The sequence below is a fragment of the Musca autumnalis genome, unplaced genomic scaffold, assembly GCF_047663935.1.
Source record: "Musca autumnalis isolate F117 unplaced genomic scaffold, ASM4766393v1 scaffold_1, whole genome shotgun sequence".
Taxonomy (NCBI): Eukaryota; Metazoa; Arthropoda; class Insecta; order Diptera; family Muscidae; genus Musca; species Musca autumnalis.
In genome coordinates this window covers 19,609,829-19,630,339 of record NW_027411644.1, presented here as the reverse complement: position 1 = coordinate 19,630,339, position 20,511 = coordinate 19,609,829, and the positions used below count along the sequence as shown (strand labels likewise).

At 39.4% G+C, this 20,511-nt stretch overlaps 1 protein-coding gene across 1 annotated transcript; it reads left to right on the top strand.

Annotated features, from left to right (window-relative positions):
* The first annotated feature begins 9,856 nt into the window (after window positions 1-9,856).
* On the top strand, window positions 9,857-16,311 carry LOC141390386 (VPS35 endosomal protein sorting factor-like). Its single transcript, XM_073963297.1, has 13 exons — window positions 9,857-9,937; window positions 10,043-10,316; window positions 10,384-10,567; window positions 10,622-10,952; window positions 11,008-11,148; window positions 11,248-11,416; window positions 13,438-13,604; window positions 13,662-13,941; window positions 14,001-14,147; window positions 14,308-14,474; window positions 14,543-15,201; window positions 15,259-15,527; window positions 16,073-16,311. The coding sequence occupies exons 1-13, from the start codon at window positions 9,918-9,920 to the stop codon at window positions 16,178-16,180; spliced, it is 2,916 nt and encodes a 971-aa protein (XP_073819398.1). The 5' UTR covers window positions 9,857-9,917; the 3' UTR covers window positions 16,181-16,311.
* The last annotated feature ends 4,200 nt before the right edge of the window (window positions 16,312-20,511 follow it).

Here is a 20,511-nt window from a genome sequence, read left to right as displayed (position 1 = left end):
TATCGAATCACTTTGATTTTTGTTAAAGTAACTTGCATTCGCTGCCTCAATTACGATGGTAAAAGTTTTTTTCAGGGGCAAGTCCATACTTCTTGAGCAAACATCCCGAAGGGCGTAAAAACCCCCTATGGCACCATATATGGTGGCTGGAGATCCACTTCCATAATGGTCAATGTCGATCAATTCCTTCAAGTATCTCCTCCGCAAAACTTTTGATCTTAAATCCTAATCAACTTTTTTGTCGGTTCATACATCCAAAATTTTTAAAACCCCCTAAATACATACATTTTTTAGGGAAACAATTTTTTCAATATACACAGGCTGAGGGTATACCTATGTCAGCAAAGCTGACTGATACTTGTTATATCTTAATTTGTACTTATCTCAATAATTAAAAATATTTAATTTTCCTCACAAATCATAATAAACTCGTGTGTGGTACATTATCATTACGTTACATTTTAGTGTTTCGAAATGTGGTACACTACGATATTTTAGAGCTCCGACTGCGGAACACTACGATTTTTAGTGTTCCGACTGCGGTACCCAACGTTTTTAGTGTACCGAGATGTGGTACACTACCTTTACCGTTGTGCTCCGGAACACTATCACTAAAATATTTTTTAGTGTTTGTGTCCGGAACACTAACGCTAAAAATATTTTAGTGATACGCGAACTCGAAGTGGTACACTATGTTAGTGTACTGTTTATTTTCGAACTCTGATAGGCCTGATAGGACCAGTATGGTCCACAACTTCCGGTACTTCACCCAAATATTTAAAATATGTCACTTAAATTGTATGCACGATATATCTTGATCAAATTTAGTCCAAACTTTGGATCTCCTAAAATTTTGTCCAAATTTAGTTTAACTTCTAAAAAGGAGGCACATTAGTTTAAGGTCTGTTCGCCTATGCAACACTTTTGAACTTTATCCTAGTCCATATTTTCGTCGGCAAGTTCAAAAAAGGCCTCAAAATACTAAAAAGACCCTAAATACATTCCATCTGTCCGAAGATGAAAGTTTCAATTCACATAGCCTGAGTGCATGTTTCTGCCGCTACTTCGTATGCGGAAAGGGAATAACATATATATAAATATATTTCTTGAGATTCTGGTAGGTTTCTTGCTACAGTCATAGGTATTTGATTATGTCCTTTTTAAATTATGATAGCTGCACCTTTGCATTTTCGGATTTTTGTAGATTTTTGATGGCTATGCGCCCCTTGTGTAGGGAGAAGGCCTCCCTAGACATTTGGTATAGCTCATTCTTTATTTTATAAATAAAGGCATGGGTATTTTTGCAGTTTTGGGATCCAATAACCTGAATGACGATTTACTGTCAGTGATGAGGATATATTTTCCAGGATCACAGTTGTTGATGAACATTAAAGCTTCAACTATTACATACGCTTCCGGAGGTAGGATGCTTCGATGTTCAACGACGGCATCCATAAGGACTCAGAACTCAAAAGTTTTTACACATTTTTCCTAAAAATGCGTTCCCGTACACCAAACAAGTTGCAAAATGTTCACATCTCTTTGAACAAGAATGCCGCCGAATAGCTTTCTCTTTAGAAACTTTTTACACGACAAATTTGGGCGAGCAAAAATGTGCAACATGTTTGCCGGCTTCTGATTGGCTGATAAGCCGACTTTGACATTTGTTCCAGTTTTTCTGATGTTTCTGTCATTTTTCCGTTCCCGTACATTTTGGAAAAATGTGTATGTGGAACCCATTTTCGACAGTTTGCTCTTTTGACACTTATATCATTAAAAAGTACTGGAACGAATCTAAGATGTTCATTAGGGTAGCCCAAAACATGACACCACTAGGTGTTTCAAAAAAACTTTGTCGTTTTTTTGGGCCGCCCTAATGTTCATTGTTTAAAACTTTCGGGGTGTCGCACAAAAGTATCACCAGAGCAACCCTTACTGAGCGCCCGTCCTACCCAAATACGTTCTCAGCAAAATATACGATGCCAAAGTGGTCATTCAAGCATGGGTGGAAGTTATGTCTAAAGGCCTCGACACATAAGAAGCATGGCATTCTTGCTTAAGTCATATCTGGTAAATGACTAAAGACCAAGTTCGACCTAATTCAAATGTGGCTCTCAAATCTTTTGAATAGGTCGAACTTGGTCTTTAGTCTTTTATCAGATATGACTTAAGCAAGAATGCCATGCTTCTTATATGTCGAGGCCTTTAGACATAACTTCCACCCATGCTTGAATGACCACTTTGGCATCGTATATTTTGCTGCAAAATATGAGTATGCGTGTCCGATGCTATTTTATTAAAGCGACAATATCAAATAGCATCAGCATCAGCTAGCAATATTTTTGTGAAATTTGTTGCTACATGTTGCCGTTGTTCATTGTTGCTAAACATATTTCGAAGAAATTTTAGCAGGCAAAGCTGCAAATATTCGGTGCTTTTGCTAATATGGCGTTAGCATTTTAAACCCTGCTTGGAACGGTAATGTCGGTGTATTCTTACATGACAATCCCTTGGTTTTTGATGAAGAAAATGCTCTTACTATATTCCTAACAAATCCCTGAATAAACGAACGTAAAATTTATTATCATATTACGATTATATTACTACAACAAATACAACTTAACAACCACATAGAAATTTGTTTTTGTATTTAATGTTAGTGTCATCGTTATATGTAATGCCATGTTCATACCAGCATTTGAATAACGTCGTTCCTTCTCATAATTACGTACACGAATTAACCCGTTCATACGACAAGGTACACAATTCATAGCAACATGATTCATATTTTCATAGTTTTTGTTTACTGATTTTAAAGAAAGTTTCAGCCAAAAGACGAGTAAAGTTAGTTTATATGAACTGAAAAAATATTTGTCCTTCTTTCAGATATCTATTTAATATTAAATCAGGCCTGCTCAAGGTGCGCACCTGAGCTGTCGGTGTGTGTCAATTTTCTCACACACACAATTTAAAAAGAGAGCTTTTGTTTTTGTTTTGAATATTTTCAAAATTAAAAATCAGTCTCTATTGAACATTCAATGAGGAAGGTTCTGTTTTCGAATTTGTCTATGAATTTATATGCGTACACTGAAAAAATGAATGAAGATACTGAATACGAATTTTTATTTGCCTAAAATTTTTACGGCAAATTAGAGTGTTTGGTTTGTCAACGCACTTTGGTTTGTCACGAACTTGATTTGCAACAAATTATAACATCAACAGTCACATTTGGTCAAAATAAAATAATTATTCTACTCTATATTTTGAAATATAAAATAAAAAAAACTGTTACGATATTTCTCACAGTATACAGAGAGACAAAGGAAAATTGAAATTTGTGTATTTCAAAACCAACACAATTACAAAATGTGTTTGTATGTGTCTGAGCAGGCCTGTATTAAATTATATTAGTTTCATTCATGTTTTCTATTTTCCCACAATTTTTAAATTTCATTTTCAAATTTTTCTATTTTGAAAATTAATGAGAGAGAGACCTGCCAAAATAACTTTTTGGTATACAGACTTTCCGGCAGGCATTTGATTTTTGTTTCTAAATTTGTACGCGAATTTGAAACGATGGACAAGAAATGCAAGTGCAATGAAAGAGAAGACACAATTTGCTATGATTTGAATATATACTAGTCGTTAAACCGTTTACTTTTCATTCATATTTTGCAGTTTTTTTTAACAATGTTTGGGTTTTTAATACATTTTTAAATTTTGTATTTTTCCTGTCATAATTAATTTATTTCGATAAATTCTCTCATTTATTAGAGATGGGACATATTTTATCGTCGTTCTGAGAGTAATTTAAATTGAACAATGTACACAAATCGTTGTTCGTTCTCAATATTTTGTATGGGAAATGAAGTAATTACATCGTAATTTGGGGTCGAACAACGAATAGAGAGCGAAACACCGTCAGTCTGAACAAGGCATAAACAAAACGAGGAAATGTCTATTATTGGAGTTTAAAAAACTATTTTTTTTAAATTTGATTGAATATTTTGGAAAACATGAATGAAAACTCGTTAGATTTGCAATTTCAATGTTTCCATATCATTCCACTAAATGCATAATTTCTCGCAAAAAGTTGAATTCTTGCAAATAGGCTTGAGGTCACTGGAAATTCATTGAAAAGGGAGAACCTATTTCAATCTTTTATTTTTGAAATCAAAAACACATATTTATTAGGGTTTTATTTTTTTTTTCAAACTTATCAAAATACCGCACCATATTGACAAATGTTGTACCGCCTCTATAAGCGGGGTTTTAGTGTGCGGCACGTCGTTCTGACTTGGAGGAGGTTGCATGTCATTGATATGAAGAAGTCTTTATGGGAAATAGTTTTTTTCTGATGAATATATTTTTTCTTCAAAAAATATATATCCCTAATATACATCGAACATAGAAATAAATATATAAAATGTCGCATGTAATTTGACACTAACATTACAGCCCAGTTCAGTCAGCTGGGCATTGCTGTTACCTTCAATTGTTCTACCATGATTTATGATAAAATTTATATGGCATATTTACATTTTTCATCAAAAATCGAAAATTACAAAAAGGTCGATTTTTTTTGAAATGCTAGCATTTTAGGCAAAATGCGTGGAAATGCATAGGCCAAATGAAATTTTATAAGCGTGTAATGATAGATAGCAGACAATGTTATAACAAAATGCAAAAATCACACAAAACAAGTAAAAAAGTATCAGTCGGCTATGCCGACAGAGATATACCCTCAGCCTGTGCAAATTGAAACACTTTTTTCACAAAAAACTTATGTATTTACGGGGTTTCAAAATTTTTGTCTTGTGAACCGACAAAAATGAAAAATCAAAGTGATTCAATAGCAGGTCTTAAAGTGAACTTATCTAAAATTTTGTGTGGGAGGTACGGGATGGAGTGGACAAATATAGTACATATTCGAACCTGATCTATATCTGTTAGATATTATGAGAACGTGTAAAGTATGGACCAAATCGGTCACTCCCATCAAGAGTTATCGTGCGCACAATTTTTCCGAATATTTTTGAACTTTTGTGGGGTAGGTACCTGAAGGAGTGGACCGATATGGCTTATCTACGAACATAAACTAAGTTTGGACAAAATATTACGAAGTCCAAATTTTGGCCGGAATCGGCATTTCCGTTCGAGAATTATCTTGCGCTTCCACCCATAAACATAGTGTCATAGGGTTTGTTTTTCAACTTTCAGGCTATTTTTTCAGGAAGTATGGACTTGCCCTTGAAGAAACTTGTACCTTCGTATAGGGGACAGTGAATACAAGATGTTACAACAAAAACCAAGGCGATTCGAGAGCAGGTCCTAAACTGCACTTTTCCGAAATTTTGTGTGGGAAGTACTCGAAGGAGTTTACCGATTGAGTCCATATTGGAACCTCATCTAAGTCTGGTAGAAATTTCATAATGTGCAAAGTATGGACCAAATCGGTTACTTCCTTCAAGAGTTATCGTGCGCTCAAATTTTCCGAACATTTTCGAACTTTTGTGGGGGAGGTACCGGAAGGAGTGGATCGATATAGCCCATCTTCGAACTTAAACTAAGTTTGGACAAAATGTTACGAAAGCCAAATTTTGGACCGAATCGGCAGATCCGTTCGAGAGTTATCTTGCGCTCCAACCACTAACACGGTGTCATAGGGTTTTTTGTAACTTTCAGGCCCATTATCTCAGGAAGTATGGACTTGCCCCTAATAAAACTTACAGCGTCGTATAGAGGACAGCGAATACAACTTGCGTAAACAAAAATTAAAGCGATTCGAGACCAGGTCCTAAACTGAAATTTTCCGAAATTTTGTGTGGGACGTACCCGAAGGAGTGGACCGATTGAGTCCATATTGGAACCTCATCTAAGTTTGGTAGAAATTACACGATGTGCAAAGTATGGACCAAATCGGTTATTCCCTACAAGAGTTATCGTGCGGACAAGTTTTGCGACAATTTTTGAACATTTGTGGGGGAGGTACCTGAAAGAGTGGACCTATATGGTCCATCTTCGAACTTAAATCGAATCTGGACAAAATATTTCGATACCCAAAATTTGAACCGAATCGATTGATCCGTTCGAGAGTTATCGTGCGCACCAGCCAGCCAGACAGACGGACAGACAGGCGGACGGACATTGCTAGATCTACTTAAAATTGTCTGAAACGGATATCGTACAAACATACTTGGGGTCTAAAACCATTATTTCGATGAGGCACATTTTTGGTCGTATCAAAGTGTAAATACCCTCTTTAGCCTAAAGGCTGAGGGTATAAAAATAAGTTTCAGTGTTTTATTTAACATTAAAGCCCAGTTCAATCAGCTGGGTATTGCTGTTACCTTTTATTGTTCTACCATGATTTATGATTAACCCCCTGTTTTTGTAAAAATTTTTATTCTTTTCACACGAATTGTCAAATTTTGTAGACCGATTTACTCGCTTTAGCGAAAATGTAGAGCGATGGTTTTTAAATGAGGAATTCTTAACGATATATGGAACGGGTATACGGAAAATTGGGTATGTACATATGTGTGTCTTCTGGCGGCTGAACTATGGATGCCTAAATTATTACGAATATGGACGAACGAACAAAAATTAGTTACAAAAACAGGGGGTAAATATTTAAATTTTTCATAAAAAAATGAAAATTACAAAAACGTCGATTTTTTAATGCTTGCGTTTTAGGCAAAATTCGTGGAAATGCGTAGGCCAAATGCAAATTTATAAACGTTGATTAGCAGACAATAATATAACAAAATGCAAAAACAACACAAAAATATGCCAAAATACCCGAATTTTACTTCAATTTTGGCAACCATTTTTTGTGGCGTTTATATGACCAGTTCATGGTACAATAATACAGGTAGCATTATCAAGCCAGCTGATGGTAACATAATGTGTCAATTGCATTGAATTGATGTCAAATTTTGACATCTTATGTTACCAACAATTGCCGATGCGGCTACCTGTGTATTTGTACCATGGACCAGTTGCTTTAAGTGGGTTAAACAAGTAAAAAAGTATCAGTCGGCTTTGATGTACACTTTATGCCGGGCATACACTATGGGCATGCAGGACAGCATTTGTAATAGTATTAGTAAATTTTGAAGTTTTTGTCAATGTATTTGGGAGTAGTTTTGGCAGGATTGAAATCAAAATAGTTTTGATTTTGTAAATGAACCCCTTTCAATCCGATGAATTTTGTTTATTTTCCAAGTAACCAACAAATAATTTTTGAAAACAACAAATATTATTTGTGAGGAAATTAAAAAATTGGAAAACTTCAACCCAAAATCGAGTTTTGGAGGAAAATTCATCATTTTTGGAATATGGATTGAAGGAATGCCACACACTATTCAATCACACACGTACACAAGGGTTCATTTGGCAGTGCAGTTTGGCAGTATAGTGTATGCCCCGCATAAGGCCTGGGTACATACGATGCCTCGCCTGGTTGCCTTGCTTTCCTGCTTCATTTTTGACATAACAAAAATAAAAGAATAAAGAAAATGGGGCAACCTAGTTCGAAATTGGCTCGGCCTTCTTTATTCTTTTATTTTATGTTATGTCGGAAATGAAGCAGGAAAGCAAGGCAACCAGGCGAGGCAGCTTATGTACCCAGGCCTTAAGGCTTTCACATAATGAAAGCAATAAACCGTATGGGTTGTTTTTCAAAACATTACTGTTCTAATGAGTCTAATGAGTACGACGTGAAGTTTAAAACTTATCCGCAAACAGGTCTCAAACTGTTCTTAGGCTTAAATTTTGAACTTTTGTAGGGGAGGTACTGGAAGAAGTGGACCGATATAGCCCATCTTCGAATTTGACGTAAGTTCGAAAGAACGATTACGATGTGCAAAGATTGGAAAATATCGGGGACTCACTTATAAAATATACTGTCGTAATATTAGCCGCGAGAATTACCTTTGGTAAAAATTTCCGAACGACCCTAGACAGGCACATTTGCGAACAATGAACTGCACATCTGCAAATAATTTGGGAAGTACCCGAAGGAGTGAGCCGATCTAGTTCATATTAGAAAATAATTTAAATAATTCAGAGCTATTGGGCCAAGATGTGTTAGCATGATCACAGAAATGTCATCGGGACCATGTTGGAGTTTCCTTAGTCTTCTCAATTTGGTTCTCATGCCCCGGTTCCACAGGATGTGATGAGCAATGAATTGCTGGCAGAATTTGTTGGTGCATATATATTTCCTGGGGGTTTGCTGGTGCCAGATAGGCATTTGATTGTCGACGACAGCTTCGCTGTTGTCATGATGACTGACTCACATCTAACAACGGTGCTGGTTTAGGAGAGTATTGATTACAGCCGTCAGGGTTACAATCCGTTGGTTATCCAGGGAGATTTGGCGTAGTTGGTGGCGCTCGTCTGTAAATCGTGCAGCTGCTGTGTGAATTCTGCCTGCAGGGATATGTCGCTTAGTCGCCCGAAAGATTGTGTTCCTCAGTGTCCTCTCTCCCTTTCTGGCACATGGGGGGCGGCTGTTGCCTGATGGCATTGTCAACATGATTTGTGAAGGCATGCCGGTGGTTTTGTTTTAGTTCCCAAAGTTGCGCATATCCGGCTCTAAGAAGTCATTAGGCTTCAGCGATCACAGGTACAGTGATCACTATTGGAATGTGTGTTTGCCAAGATGTTATGGGTTTAAGCGATGAACTGACTGAATGGTGATGTCAGGGTTACTGATGTAATTGTGGGATAGCTGTCGTTATAGTACGGTTACACTAGAGTTTTTTGCCGGGTTAACCCACTTCATGAGGATTTATTTGGCGTTTGCACTATGGAATTTACATTTGAAACCCAAACCCACTTCAGTTTTTCGAAAATTTTAAATGAATGAAGCATCAAACTGACGGCTTTAGTTTAATTGCTTTCGAGTGCTCGAAATGGACAAAGGAGTTCCTAACCAGGCCAGGTCTCTGATTGGCATCTCTAGTAGCATAAGATTTCCAGAATGACGGTTACTAATGCCAGATCGGCAATTAAATTAGCAAGAAATGTTTGAGATCATCGATCGTACCAAAAATAGGTTTCATACATAAGGCAGAAATTTTTAACATCCCAGTGGATAGTGCTTTACAAGATCAAATCAATCAAAATAATCCACACTGACGGCATCGGCATCGTGAATCGAAGTTTTAGGGGTCGTAAAGTTGAATCCATTGAAAAAAAATTCCCAAAGCAAAACTTAAGCCAATAATTATAAAGATATGAAAATATTACATGACCAAGATTAATATGTAGGTACTCACTGCAATTTCCAATGTTGAATTTACTGTTTGTTTAAAATAAATATCAATTTCTTCAATCCAAGTTCATATACATAACTAAACGGAAAAAACACAAACAATGAACCGACATCCAAGTCCTTGAAGAAATAAAGACGTCTTTAATGAATCCTCGATGTGAGATTGAATGGCAGAATAGATTTTTAAGCGTATACAGCGGCCTAAAGGTAGGCTTGTTCTATAGAAAAAGTTGTTTGTTGTTTTTTTTTTTTAATTCGCCATCAGTTTCTCGACGGCCGATGCATTTTTCCAAAGCTAGTTAACTTCGTTATTTCTTGAAGCACTTTGCAGTACAAGTCACTAATTTCACAATCGTATATTTCACATCCAAGAAGGAATTATTCTTAGCGGTTCATTGCCGAAAAATACGTACATTTTAATGCTTTTTATTTAAATTTTAACTTTTCGACCCGTGACACAACCGATTTTTTTAAATTTAACAACAAACAATCAGCTGATAGGGAGCGTATTTCGTTGTGATGGGCAAAAAATATAATTGGCAACCCTATACGGCGGAAGGGCTTCAGAACAGCTGATTACTTTAAAGATAAACAAAATTTGTTTTTATTAAGCCGAAAACTAACAATAATATCCATGAAAATGGCTAGTGATTGGTAAAATATATAAATTTTCCAAAATTATTACCAGTGAAACATATAAAATATTCATATATCTACATACATATGTACTTACTAATTTTCCTCATTTCATTCACAAAGGATTTGTGCACCACGCCTGTATGAGGTGACGAAAAACTATTTTCCAAGTTATCAAACTTTCGAACATCCTTTGAAGCTGGTTACCGTGGTGGATAGTAAAGGCACTCGGGCTCCTAGTTTAGGCAGTAATGCCAGTAGTCGTTCATCGAGTATGTCAGTATTAGCGGATCCCTTGCTGCAAACAACATTGGATGCTGCACTGGATCCATTGTCACAATTTGCCAAACAGGAACAGGATATTATAGATCCGTTGACTCAAATGGCGTCGGAATATGTAAGAACATTAACGGAATCCTTTGAAATATTATTAAGAGATACTAAGTCGATGCCTTTTCTTATAGGAATCATTTAAAAAGGTCAAATCGAAAATACGTGACAAAGAATCCTTAGATGTTGGGGAGGACACACTCAATTGGAGTTCTAGAAGACTGACTATACTTAACAAGTTTACCACTTCAGAGAAACTTTCAATATCAACGAGTTTCTTGACCACATCAACTTCATCACAGTTGGGACCAGATACAAGTAAGCGATATCTATGGTTAAAGCGGAGTTGTTGGTAGTAATCTCTTTCTTTAGTCAAAGTCCAAACTGTTGTCTCCGATAAGGTAAAATTTCGCCTAGAACAACTCGATGATTTTGAAGATGGCTCTGTGCGTCACATGATGGATTTAAACCAACAGGAGTATATACAACGCATAGAACAGTTGAATCATGAATTAGTGCAATCTTGGCATAACGATCAACGTGTTAAGGCATTAAAAATTGCCATACAATGTTCCAAGATACTGGCCGATACTTCGGTGCTCTCATTTTATCCCAGTCAATTTGTATTGATTACAGATATTTTGGATATTTTTGGTAAATTAGTATATGACAGGCTTAAACAAAAATCCACCTCGGGACCAGAGTAAGCTACTAAACAATGCAAAAATTCTAATGAAGTAATAAAATTCTATTTTAAGATCCATGCGTCAGGCCAATGCAGACAGTGCACGAGATACCTGCCAAAATTGGTTTTTTAAAATTGCCTCAATTAGGGAGCTGTTACCAAGACTCTATGTGGAAATGGCCATTCTTAAGTGTTATGAATTTTTAAATGAAAGGTAATTTAACCCGGAAATTTTAGAAAACGCCCCTTTCAGTTTTTGAATTACCCGTATCAAAAATGTAAATTCCTTTCTAACATTTCTCTCTTTATTTAGTTACGACGATGCGTTGTTGCGTTTAACCAAGGCTCTACGTGGCATTGGGGACCCCTTGGTAGCAGTTTATGCACGTTGTTATTTGGTGCGAACAGGTGTCCTCCTGCACACTCCTAACAAGACGTATATCTATCAAAATTTTAAAGATTTTCTTTACATTTACCAAACGGTAAGTAGATCCCACTTGTATTTTAGGACAAGCACACTTTAACTCCCTCTCTCGCAAATGATTTTGAAGGAATTCCAACGAAATATATTTTTTGTTGAGTATTTTAATATTTCTCGAGTTAAGAGGGACCATCGAAGTTCCATAAGTAAACCTCAGTTTATCTCACTGTTTTGAAAGACTACCAAGGCTATGTGGGTACCATTATGAAGCTCTTGAAGCCCGTAAAAAAAAGTATACGTTTTTGTGAGCCTAGGCCTATCGAAGTCCTTTGACACAGTTAACCATGCCAAGCTGATCGAAGACGTAGGGGAGACTTCTCTCCAGCCGTGTTTGAAATGTTGGACTATCAACTGTAGAGTAGATGGCCCCTTTAGTCATCTTCTGTAGAGGCCCCTTGGGTCGTCTACTGTAGAGTAGATGACACCTTGGTTCGTCTACTGTATAGTAGATGGCCCCTTGGGACGTCTACTGTAGAGTAGATGGCCCCTTGGGTCGTCTACTGTAGAGTAGATGGCCCCTTGGGTCGTCTAATGTAGAGTAGATGCCCCCTTGGGTCGTCTACCGTAGAGTAGATGGCCCCTTGGGTCGTCTACTGTAGAGTAGATGGCCTCGTGGGTCGTCCAACGTAGAGTAGATGGTCCCTTGGGTCGTCTACTGTAGAGTAGATGGCCCCTTGGGTCGTCAACTGTAGAGTAGATGGCCCCTTGGGTCGTCTACTGTAGAGTAGATGGTCCCTTGGGTCGTCTACTGTAGAGTAGATGGCCCCTTGGGTCGTCTACTGTAGAATAGATGGCCCCATGGGTCTTCTACTGCAGTGTAGATGGCCCCATGGGTCGTCTACTGTAGAGTAGATGGCCCCTTGGGTCGTCTACTATAGAGTAGATGGCCCCTTGGGTCGTCTACTGTAGAGTAGATGGTCCCTTGGGTCGTCTACTGTAGAGTAGATGGCCCCTTGGGTCGTCTACTGTAGAGTAGATGGTCCCTTGGGTCGTCTACTGTAGAGTAGATGGCCCCTTGGGTCGTCTACTGTAGAGTAGATGGCCCCTTGGGTCGTCTACTGTAGAGTAGATGGCCCCTTGGGTCGTCTACTGTAGAGTAGATGGCCCCTTGGGTCGTCTACTGTAGAGTAGATGGCCCCTTGGGTCGTCTACTGCAGAGTAGATGGCCCCTTGGGTCGTCTACTGTAGAGTAGATGGCCCCTTGGGTCGTCTACTGCAGAGTAGATGGCCCTTGGGTCGTGTACTGCAGAGTAGATGGCCCCTTGGGTCGTGTACTGCAGAGTATATGACCCCTTGGGTCGTCTACTGTAGAGTAGATGGCCCCTTGGGTCGTCTACTGTAGATTATATGACCCCTTGGGTCTTCTACTGTAGAGTAGATGGCCCCTTGGGTCGTCTACTGTAGAGTAGATGGCCCCTTTGGTAGTCTACTGTAGAGTAGATGGCCCCTTGGGTCGTCTACTGTAGAGTAGATGGCCCCTTGGGTCGTCTACTGTAGAGTAGATGGCCCCTTGGGTCGTCTACTGTAGAGTAGATGGCCCCTTGGGTCGTCTACTGTAGAGTAGATGGCCCCTTGGGTCGTCTACTGTAGAGTAGATGGCCCCTTGGGTCGTCTACTGTAGAGTAGATGGCCCCTTGGGTCGTCTACTGTAGAGTAGATGGCCCCTTGGGTCGTCTACTGTAGAGTAGATGGCCCCTTGGGTCGTCTACTGTAGAGTAGATGGCCCCTTGGGTCGTCTACTGTAGAGTAGATGGCCCCTTGGGTCGTCTACTGTAGAGTAGATGGCCCCTTGGGTCGTCTATTGTAGAGTTGATGGTCCTATATTTGCGTTGCTACAACAACAAAATAATATTGAAGGTCCATACGTCAGAAAGTATGGATTTTCATAAGGAAAACTATAGATTTTTGTAATCAGGGTCCAAGAGGAAAGAATCATGACACAGAGATCCTCGAGGAGGTCTTATACTGAACTGAAGTCACATATTGTTCTGATCTTTAAATTTATTTTATTTTTCCTTTTAGATTTTTAGCGGTGCAATACGTTCCGAGTTGAACCGGCAAAGGGTAGATATGTCATACTATTTGGCATTATATGGACCAGCATTGAATTTTATCTTAGAAGCCTTGGTACACAAAAATAATCTCTATAATGAAGAGATACTTAAAGATGTGCAAATGATAAAAAATAAGTAAGGTTATGTCACTATCCTTTTATAACGTTTCTAATGAAAAAACTTTCCTTTCAGTGGTACAATTTTAATGGCAATTCTGCATGCTTTCCAACCCGAATTCATAGCTGCCCATGCCTTTGAATTTGTTAATATTTTATCTGCCTCCACCGAGGGTATTTCCAAATCGCAACTCTTTAAAGCTCTAGGTGTTAGTATGAGTACGTGCTCTCCCCTTTGTGAGTCGAAACAAGCCTTTTTGCTAGAAGTCTTTAAGACCATAAACACCTTTACCGATCCAAATGAATATATAATAAGTGTGGAATCATGGGCTCAATATATTGCCACAAATATGCCGGTGAGTAAATGTCCATCAATATGATAAATATTTCTGAGTAATAATAAACGTTTATTTAGATTTCAGAAGTTAACCGCTTTCTGGGAGAGATCCACACCCGCATATCAATCTCAAAGACAGTATGCGAAAAACACCATCAACAGTTGAGGAATATTCTCGATAAAGTACTGCAGTATCAAAAGAATATCGAATTGTTACTGGTGCAAGTAAGTCTTAACATCATAAAGAACACAAGTTCGTTTCTAAGACTTGGTATGAATTTCTCAAAACTCCAAGGGTATGAAATGCCCGGCTATTATTTTGCTCATCTATTATTACTCCTCTTATTTTCTAGGCTACTCACCTCTTATTACTTTTCTCCCTTAGGAACATTTTTTAGTATATTTGGACTTGTTTCAAAAAGAGTCCCTCAAGGTGGAGGCCTGTAAGCACATTTTGGATATTTACAAACGTAATGGCAGTGACTCTACCAATGATCCCATTGTTATAAATGCCTTGATGTATATTGGCAAAATACTCAATGATTATGTAAAGTAAGTGTTAAATCAACAATGGTTTCTAGTAAATTTTCTATAAACAAAATATCTTCTTCATCTTCCAGCGCCCTAACAGTCGAAGATGAACGACGTCAAATATCCAATCTTATATGCAGTTTCATACGCAAGGTTCATTTTGGTATAGATTTTGAGAAACAACTGAGTTTCTATGTTGAGGCCCGCGGCACATTCTCCAATTTGGACAGTGTCTATAATACTCTCGTACATTCCGTCAATAAGCTGGCCATGGAAACATGTCAAATTGTGCAATACAAACACAGCCGCAAAACGTTAAGTTTTGTTAAGGCATGTGTGGCCTTTTGTTTTATAACAATTCCCAGTATTACATCAATACAACAGCAGATGGATTTATATTTACTAAGTGGACAGGTGGCATTGGTCAACAATTGTTTGGGACAGGCAGATGCATGTTTTGAAGAAGCTTTAAATTTAATTCCCGAATTGCAAAATACCATAGACATTGATGGAAAATCAAGGACAATGGATAGCTATCTAATATCATTTCTCAATAATATGTTGGCCACATTGGTGTTGGTACCAGACAGTCCGGACCAGGGGGTATTGTATTTGTTGCGCCTGCTGCTGGATGTTATCCAGAAATATTCATTTGCTCAAGAAAGTGGGCGGGCAAATATTTACCTGAATGCCTTGGATATGTTGTATGTACAGAGTTTGGAATCATTTCCATATCACATACCGGGAGGTAGGTTCTTATTTTCTAATTAAAATAAACAAATAATTTAAATCATTTTTTTTACAGTTATTTCCAATGATGACCTCTATGGCCATGATCCCAAATTTCTGGGTGAAGTAAATAATCTTTGTGCATTTGTTGTTGAAGAAATCCTGAGATGTTTGAGCCAATTGGGCAGTATACAACAATATAAGCTACAAGCCACACTTTCCATGGAACTGTTAGTCAGGATTGTGCGTTATGCCGATTTGTCGAAAGAACAAATTTACCTTTTGGCCTTAAACCTTGGGCTGCTGGCCTTGAAACATGAGTCTGTAATGGAACCTAAATATATTGTAAGTATGTTCTTCATGCTCTCCTATTTTGAATGTCAAAAGTTTCGTTGAAGAGATGGAGTTAGGTAAAAAGTCCTCAATTAGTAGTAGAGAAAGAAGTAGGTAAAAAGTCCTGAAGTTTTCGTTAGCAACACTTTGGTGGAGAATGAAAAGAACTTTCTTTTCAGTGGCACAATTTTAATGGTAATTCTACGTGCCTTCCTGAATTTATAGGTGCCCATGCCTTTGATTTTCTTTATATTTTATCAGCGTCACGGTTCTATAAGGCTCTGGGTGTTAGTATGAGTACTTGCTATCCATTATGTGATTCAGAGTAAACCTTTTTGTTATAAGTCTTTAAAGCCATAAATACATACCTTCACTGATCTCAAACTCACAAATCTTTTTGTGCACAACGGGCATGCTAAGCACAGCAGCACGGTGTCGATGACAAAGAACCCAAATTCAATAGAACGCAACGACCAATTCTCTGGTTTATTAAAGCATCACCCAAATCATGTCCACAAAACCTTAAACTCTTCTTCTTTATGTTTATATCCTTTCAGGTGCGTGTACTAAAATCTCTGGAAGATTATTACAAAATTTTGCAGAACATATATCCTTCACAGGCATCATATTTGCAACAAATAATTTTACGTTTACAATCTAAGTAGTAATTATCATAGAACGCCCACAATTGTATACCTTTCACCATAGGATAAATGGTACATATTATATTAATATTATTAATTTATATTATAGGTAAAATAAAGAAAATACATTCTTTAATATCATTATAGTAAAATGTTTTCGAGTCAATTCTCTTCGTCGGTCTATTGTTATCACTCTAGGAATTGGAGAGTTGTCTTTTTATCGCCGAGTCCAACGGATCGAAGGGCACAATACCAGTTTTACATTGATGGTACGTAGGCTTAGGTTAGGTTAGGTTAAAGGACGCGCAGCTGTCGTGTTGGACAGCCACTCCACTCGCAGACCTTATGGTCCATTGTGTTCATCCTATAGTAAGGGTAGGAGAAAAGAAAAGAAATAATAGCATATCGAGTTTAGAAATAGGAAATAGGAATAATTAAGTATGTTAGAGGATAGTTGAGAATGATTAAGTAAGTGCTATGGATTGAGAGATTATTTGTAAGGAGAGAGAGAGAGCGAGTAAGGAGGTTAGCAGTATTAAAATGCTGTAATTTGTTCGTTTTGAAGCCACTTCAGACCCTTGGCGAGAAGAAGCAGTGTTGTCGGCTCGGCTTGGCAGAATGTCGTCAGAGATGATAATGTGTGTTCACCCATTGTTTGAACTCTCCTGGTCCTGAGCATTGGACAACGGCATAATAAGTGCTCAATCGTCTCTGTTTCTTCTTCGTCTTCGCATAATCTGCAGTAGTCCGTGGGGTCATCTCTATCCCATTTGCAGGTCATTGATCTTATCCTGCAGTGTCCCGTGATAACTCCAATCATTAGTTTTAGATCGGGTTTTCTCATAGAGAGTAGGGAAGTGGTCTTCCTTTTAGAGAGGTTGGGCCAGATTGCCTTTGATACCTTGCAGCCTTCAATGTCGTCGAAGTGTAATTGTGGTGATATATAGTCACTGATTACCTCCAAACCCACCGATAGTCCAGATTGTCGTAAGTTAGCAGCATGGCCGTAGTCGAAGTTACGCCATGAATTTAACTCCTTGAGTCGGAGAGCACTCTTTGCTGCCAACTCCTGTACTACGAGATTCATCGGATGAAGATCCAGTAATACATTGAGAGCAGCCTGTGGGGTGCTTTTCATGGCACCGGTAATTAGAAGAGATGCCGCTCTTTGAACGACATTAATCTTACGGAGAAGGGATGTCTTACTCAAAGCATTCCACCATACCAATGAACCATAAGTTAGAATGGGTCGAACTATGGCCGTAAAAATCCAGTGTATGACCTGTGGTTTCAAACCCCAACTCTTACCAATAGAGTTCTTGCAAGAATAAAGGGCTATAAGTCCTCTCTTGGCACGTTCCTCGACATTCCTTTTCCACGTTAGTTGGTGGTCCAGGATAATGCCAAGGTACTTGGCCTCTAGGGAGAGCTTTAGGGCCACTCCATCCAGCGTTGGTAGGGTGAATGGTTTGACTTTTCTCTTGTTCGTAAATAGAACCAGCTCTGTCTTAGATGGGTTCACCCCAAGTCCATTGTTGTGTGCCCATCTTGATAATTTGTCCAGAGCTCCTTGCATGAGTTCCGATAGCGTTTGTGGGAACTTCCCTGTGATCATTATGACCACGTCATCAGCATAAGCTACAGTCTTTATACGTAGTTGGTCAAATTCCTTAAGTATTTCGTTAATCACCAGGAGCCACAGCAGTGGTGATAATACACCTCCTTGTGGTGTGCCCCTGGTGACAGACTTCCGAATGGAGGTCTCACCGATATTTGAATTGATTATCCTGCCGCTAAGCATTCCATCGATCCAATTGATCAGTGTAGTGGAAACACCTAAGTTCAAGAGTGAATTGTGGATGGATTCGAGTTTGACGTTATTAAAGGCGCCTTCTATATCTAGAAACGCTGCTAACGTATAGTTTGAGCCCATCATATTCCTCTCGATTAAACCAACGACTTCATTAAGTGCAGTCTCCACCGATCTGCCTTTGATGTAGGCGTGTTGGGCAGGACTAATAACACTGTTTCCAAGTTTGGACCTTATTCCTAGGTCAAGCAATCTTTCTAACGTTTTCAATAGAAAGGAAGATAGGCTGATTGGTCTGTAGTCTTTGGGAAGCGTGTGACTTGACTTCCCCGCTTTGGGGATGTATGTCACCGTGACCTCCCTCCACAGAACCGGTGTGAACGATAGACGTAGACAGGCCCTATAAATATGATCCAGGTGTGGTATCAACACCTCCAATGCATTTTGTAGCATAGCAGGGAAGATACTATCTGGACCAGGTGATTTAAAGGGCTTAAAAGTGTTTATCGCCCAAGCTATCTTTGTGTGACTTATGATCTCCTCGATGACACTCACTTCCCCTGTGGCTTGGTTACACATTGGTGGATCGGCTGAGCGATCTGGTGCATCCATGCAGTTGGGAAAGTGGGTTTTGGCCAGGAGATCCAGAGTTTCTAGACCGGAGTTAGTCCATGTGCCATCATCCCGCTTGATACTGCCGATGGATTTAGGGTCCTTCGACAGTACTCTACGAAACCTGGCTACATCCTTTACTCCCTCTATAGACTCGCTAAAGCAGACCCAAGATCTGCGTTTAGCCTTCTTTATTTCGCTGTTGTACTTATTGAAAGATACCTTGTAGTTCTCCCAATCTGTGGACAACTTCGTTTTGTTGGCTTTATTGTAGAGCCTTCTGCTAATCTTCCTGAGATTAGCCAGATCTTTCGACCACCAGACCGGTTGACATCTTCTGCCTGGGTAAGTGAGTGAGCAGGCGGTCTCATAGCTGTCCACCAAAACCTCTGTCACGTGATTCACTGCACTATTAACCTCTGTGGCTGTTTGGGGGTATCGTGACACTCCCAGCTTGGAGCTTACTAGTTCATTGAATTTGTTCCAGTCGGTTTTCCGTGGATTTCTAAATGGTGGCTGTCGAATGCCATTAACAGAGACTTGGAAGAATATCTTCCGATGATCCGAAAAGGAGCATTCTTCCGATACCCTCCAGTCACTGATAATAGATTCGTCTTTATTAGTGAGGGTTATGTCTATAACCTCCCCCCTGATTCTATTTTGAAAAGTGTATTCATTTCCCCTGTTGCATATTCTGAGATTATATTTTAAGATAAAATCGAATACGGACTCACCTCTGGCATTTGTGTCTCTGCTGCCCCAGTGGAAATGGTGAGCATTGGCATCACATCCTAGGATGATGAGGCAAGTGCTACCCATCTCTTTGACAAGCTTCTCCACGTCATTACCCGGTGGGTCAGGGCTCTCGAATGGCATGTAAATGGACGAGAATATGGTGGCTCCATGGGAGCTGCATTCCATCCTTACAGCCGTAATATCACCTCCGCTGAAATTAGAGAGGAATATTAGTTTAAGGCTCTTCTTAGCAACTACACAGGTTCTTACCTTGTCCCCGTTGGATGTGGCGAAGGTGGTGTAGTTGCTATCGTTTAACCCAGCAACCTTATTCTTGTATAAGTAAGGCTCCTGGATTAAGACGATGTCAACTTCAGACTTCTTGAGGGCTAGAAGAAGTTCAGCAGCAGCCGCTTTGCAGTGATGCAGATTAATCTGCATTATGCGAAGCGGCTGCTGCCTCCGTTCCTCCACTACTTTCGTCCTAGGCGGAATCTGATCCATCCTAGACCAAAATGTAGTTTGCCCTCACGAGTCCTTAAGTACTCTTGCCCCTGAGTGTCTATTGACACCCTGATGGCAACACCTCCATTTTCCGGATTGTGGCTGACCAGATTCCATGTGCTGGTCCGGAGATTGGGGTTTTGTCTGCCGAGTATGGTCAGTATGCGCGCGGGATCCACAGGTGGAGGTGGCACCCAAGCTGACAACACTCTTCTGAAAGGGACCTCGTTGACCCCAACGACTGCCAATTGACATCCCTCCCAGAGTTCGCCAAGACCCTCTATCGTGGAAGTGAGGAAATCCAGAGATTCCCTATTTTCACAACAGATGACCCTAACGCCTCTGTATGGAGCGGCACTGCCAAATTGGGTGTGTTTAGGAGGTTCCCCTTCTCCTGCGAACACGATGTCACGCAGACGAGTTTCGATAAGTAGCCATCGATCCTCTCTGATTATCCAATCAGGGTCAGATTTATCGATGACCGCTGCTCGCAACTCATCCGGCACCATCGGTCTGCTTGTTCTTTTTCCCCTGCTGTTGGTCTTGAGATGGGAACTGGAAGATTCCTTGTGGCCCAAGTTAGCTTGTGAGGCTGAACTGGCTGCGGCATCTTTCCTGTTCCCAGTCTTAGGGCAACCGGCTGGGGAGGTATGAATAATGGGTTGTTGACCTGAAGTGGGCCTCTTTGCAC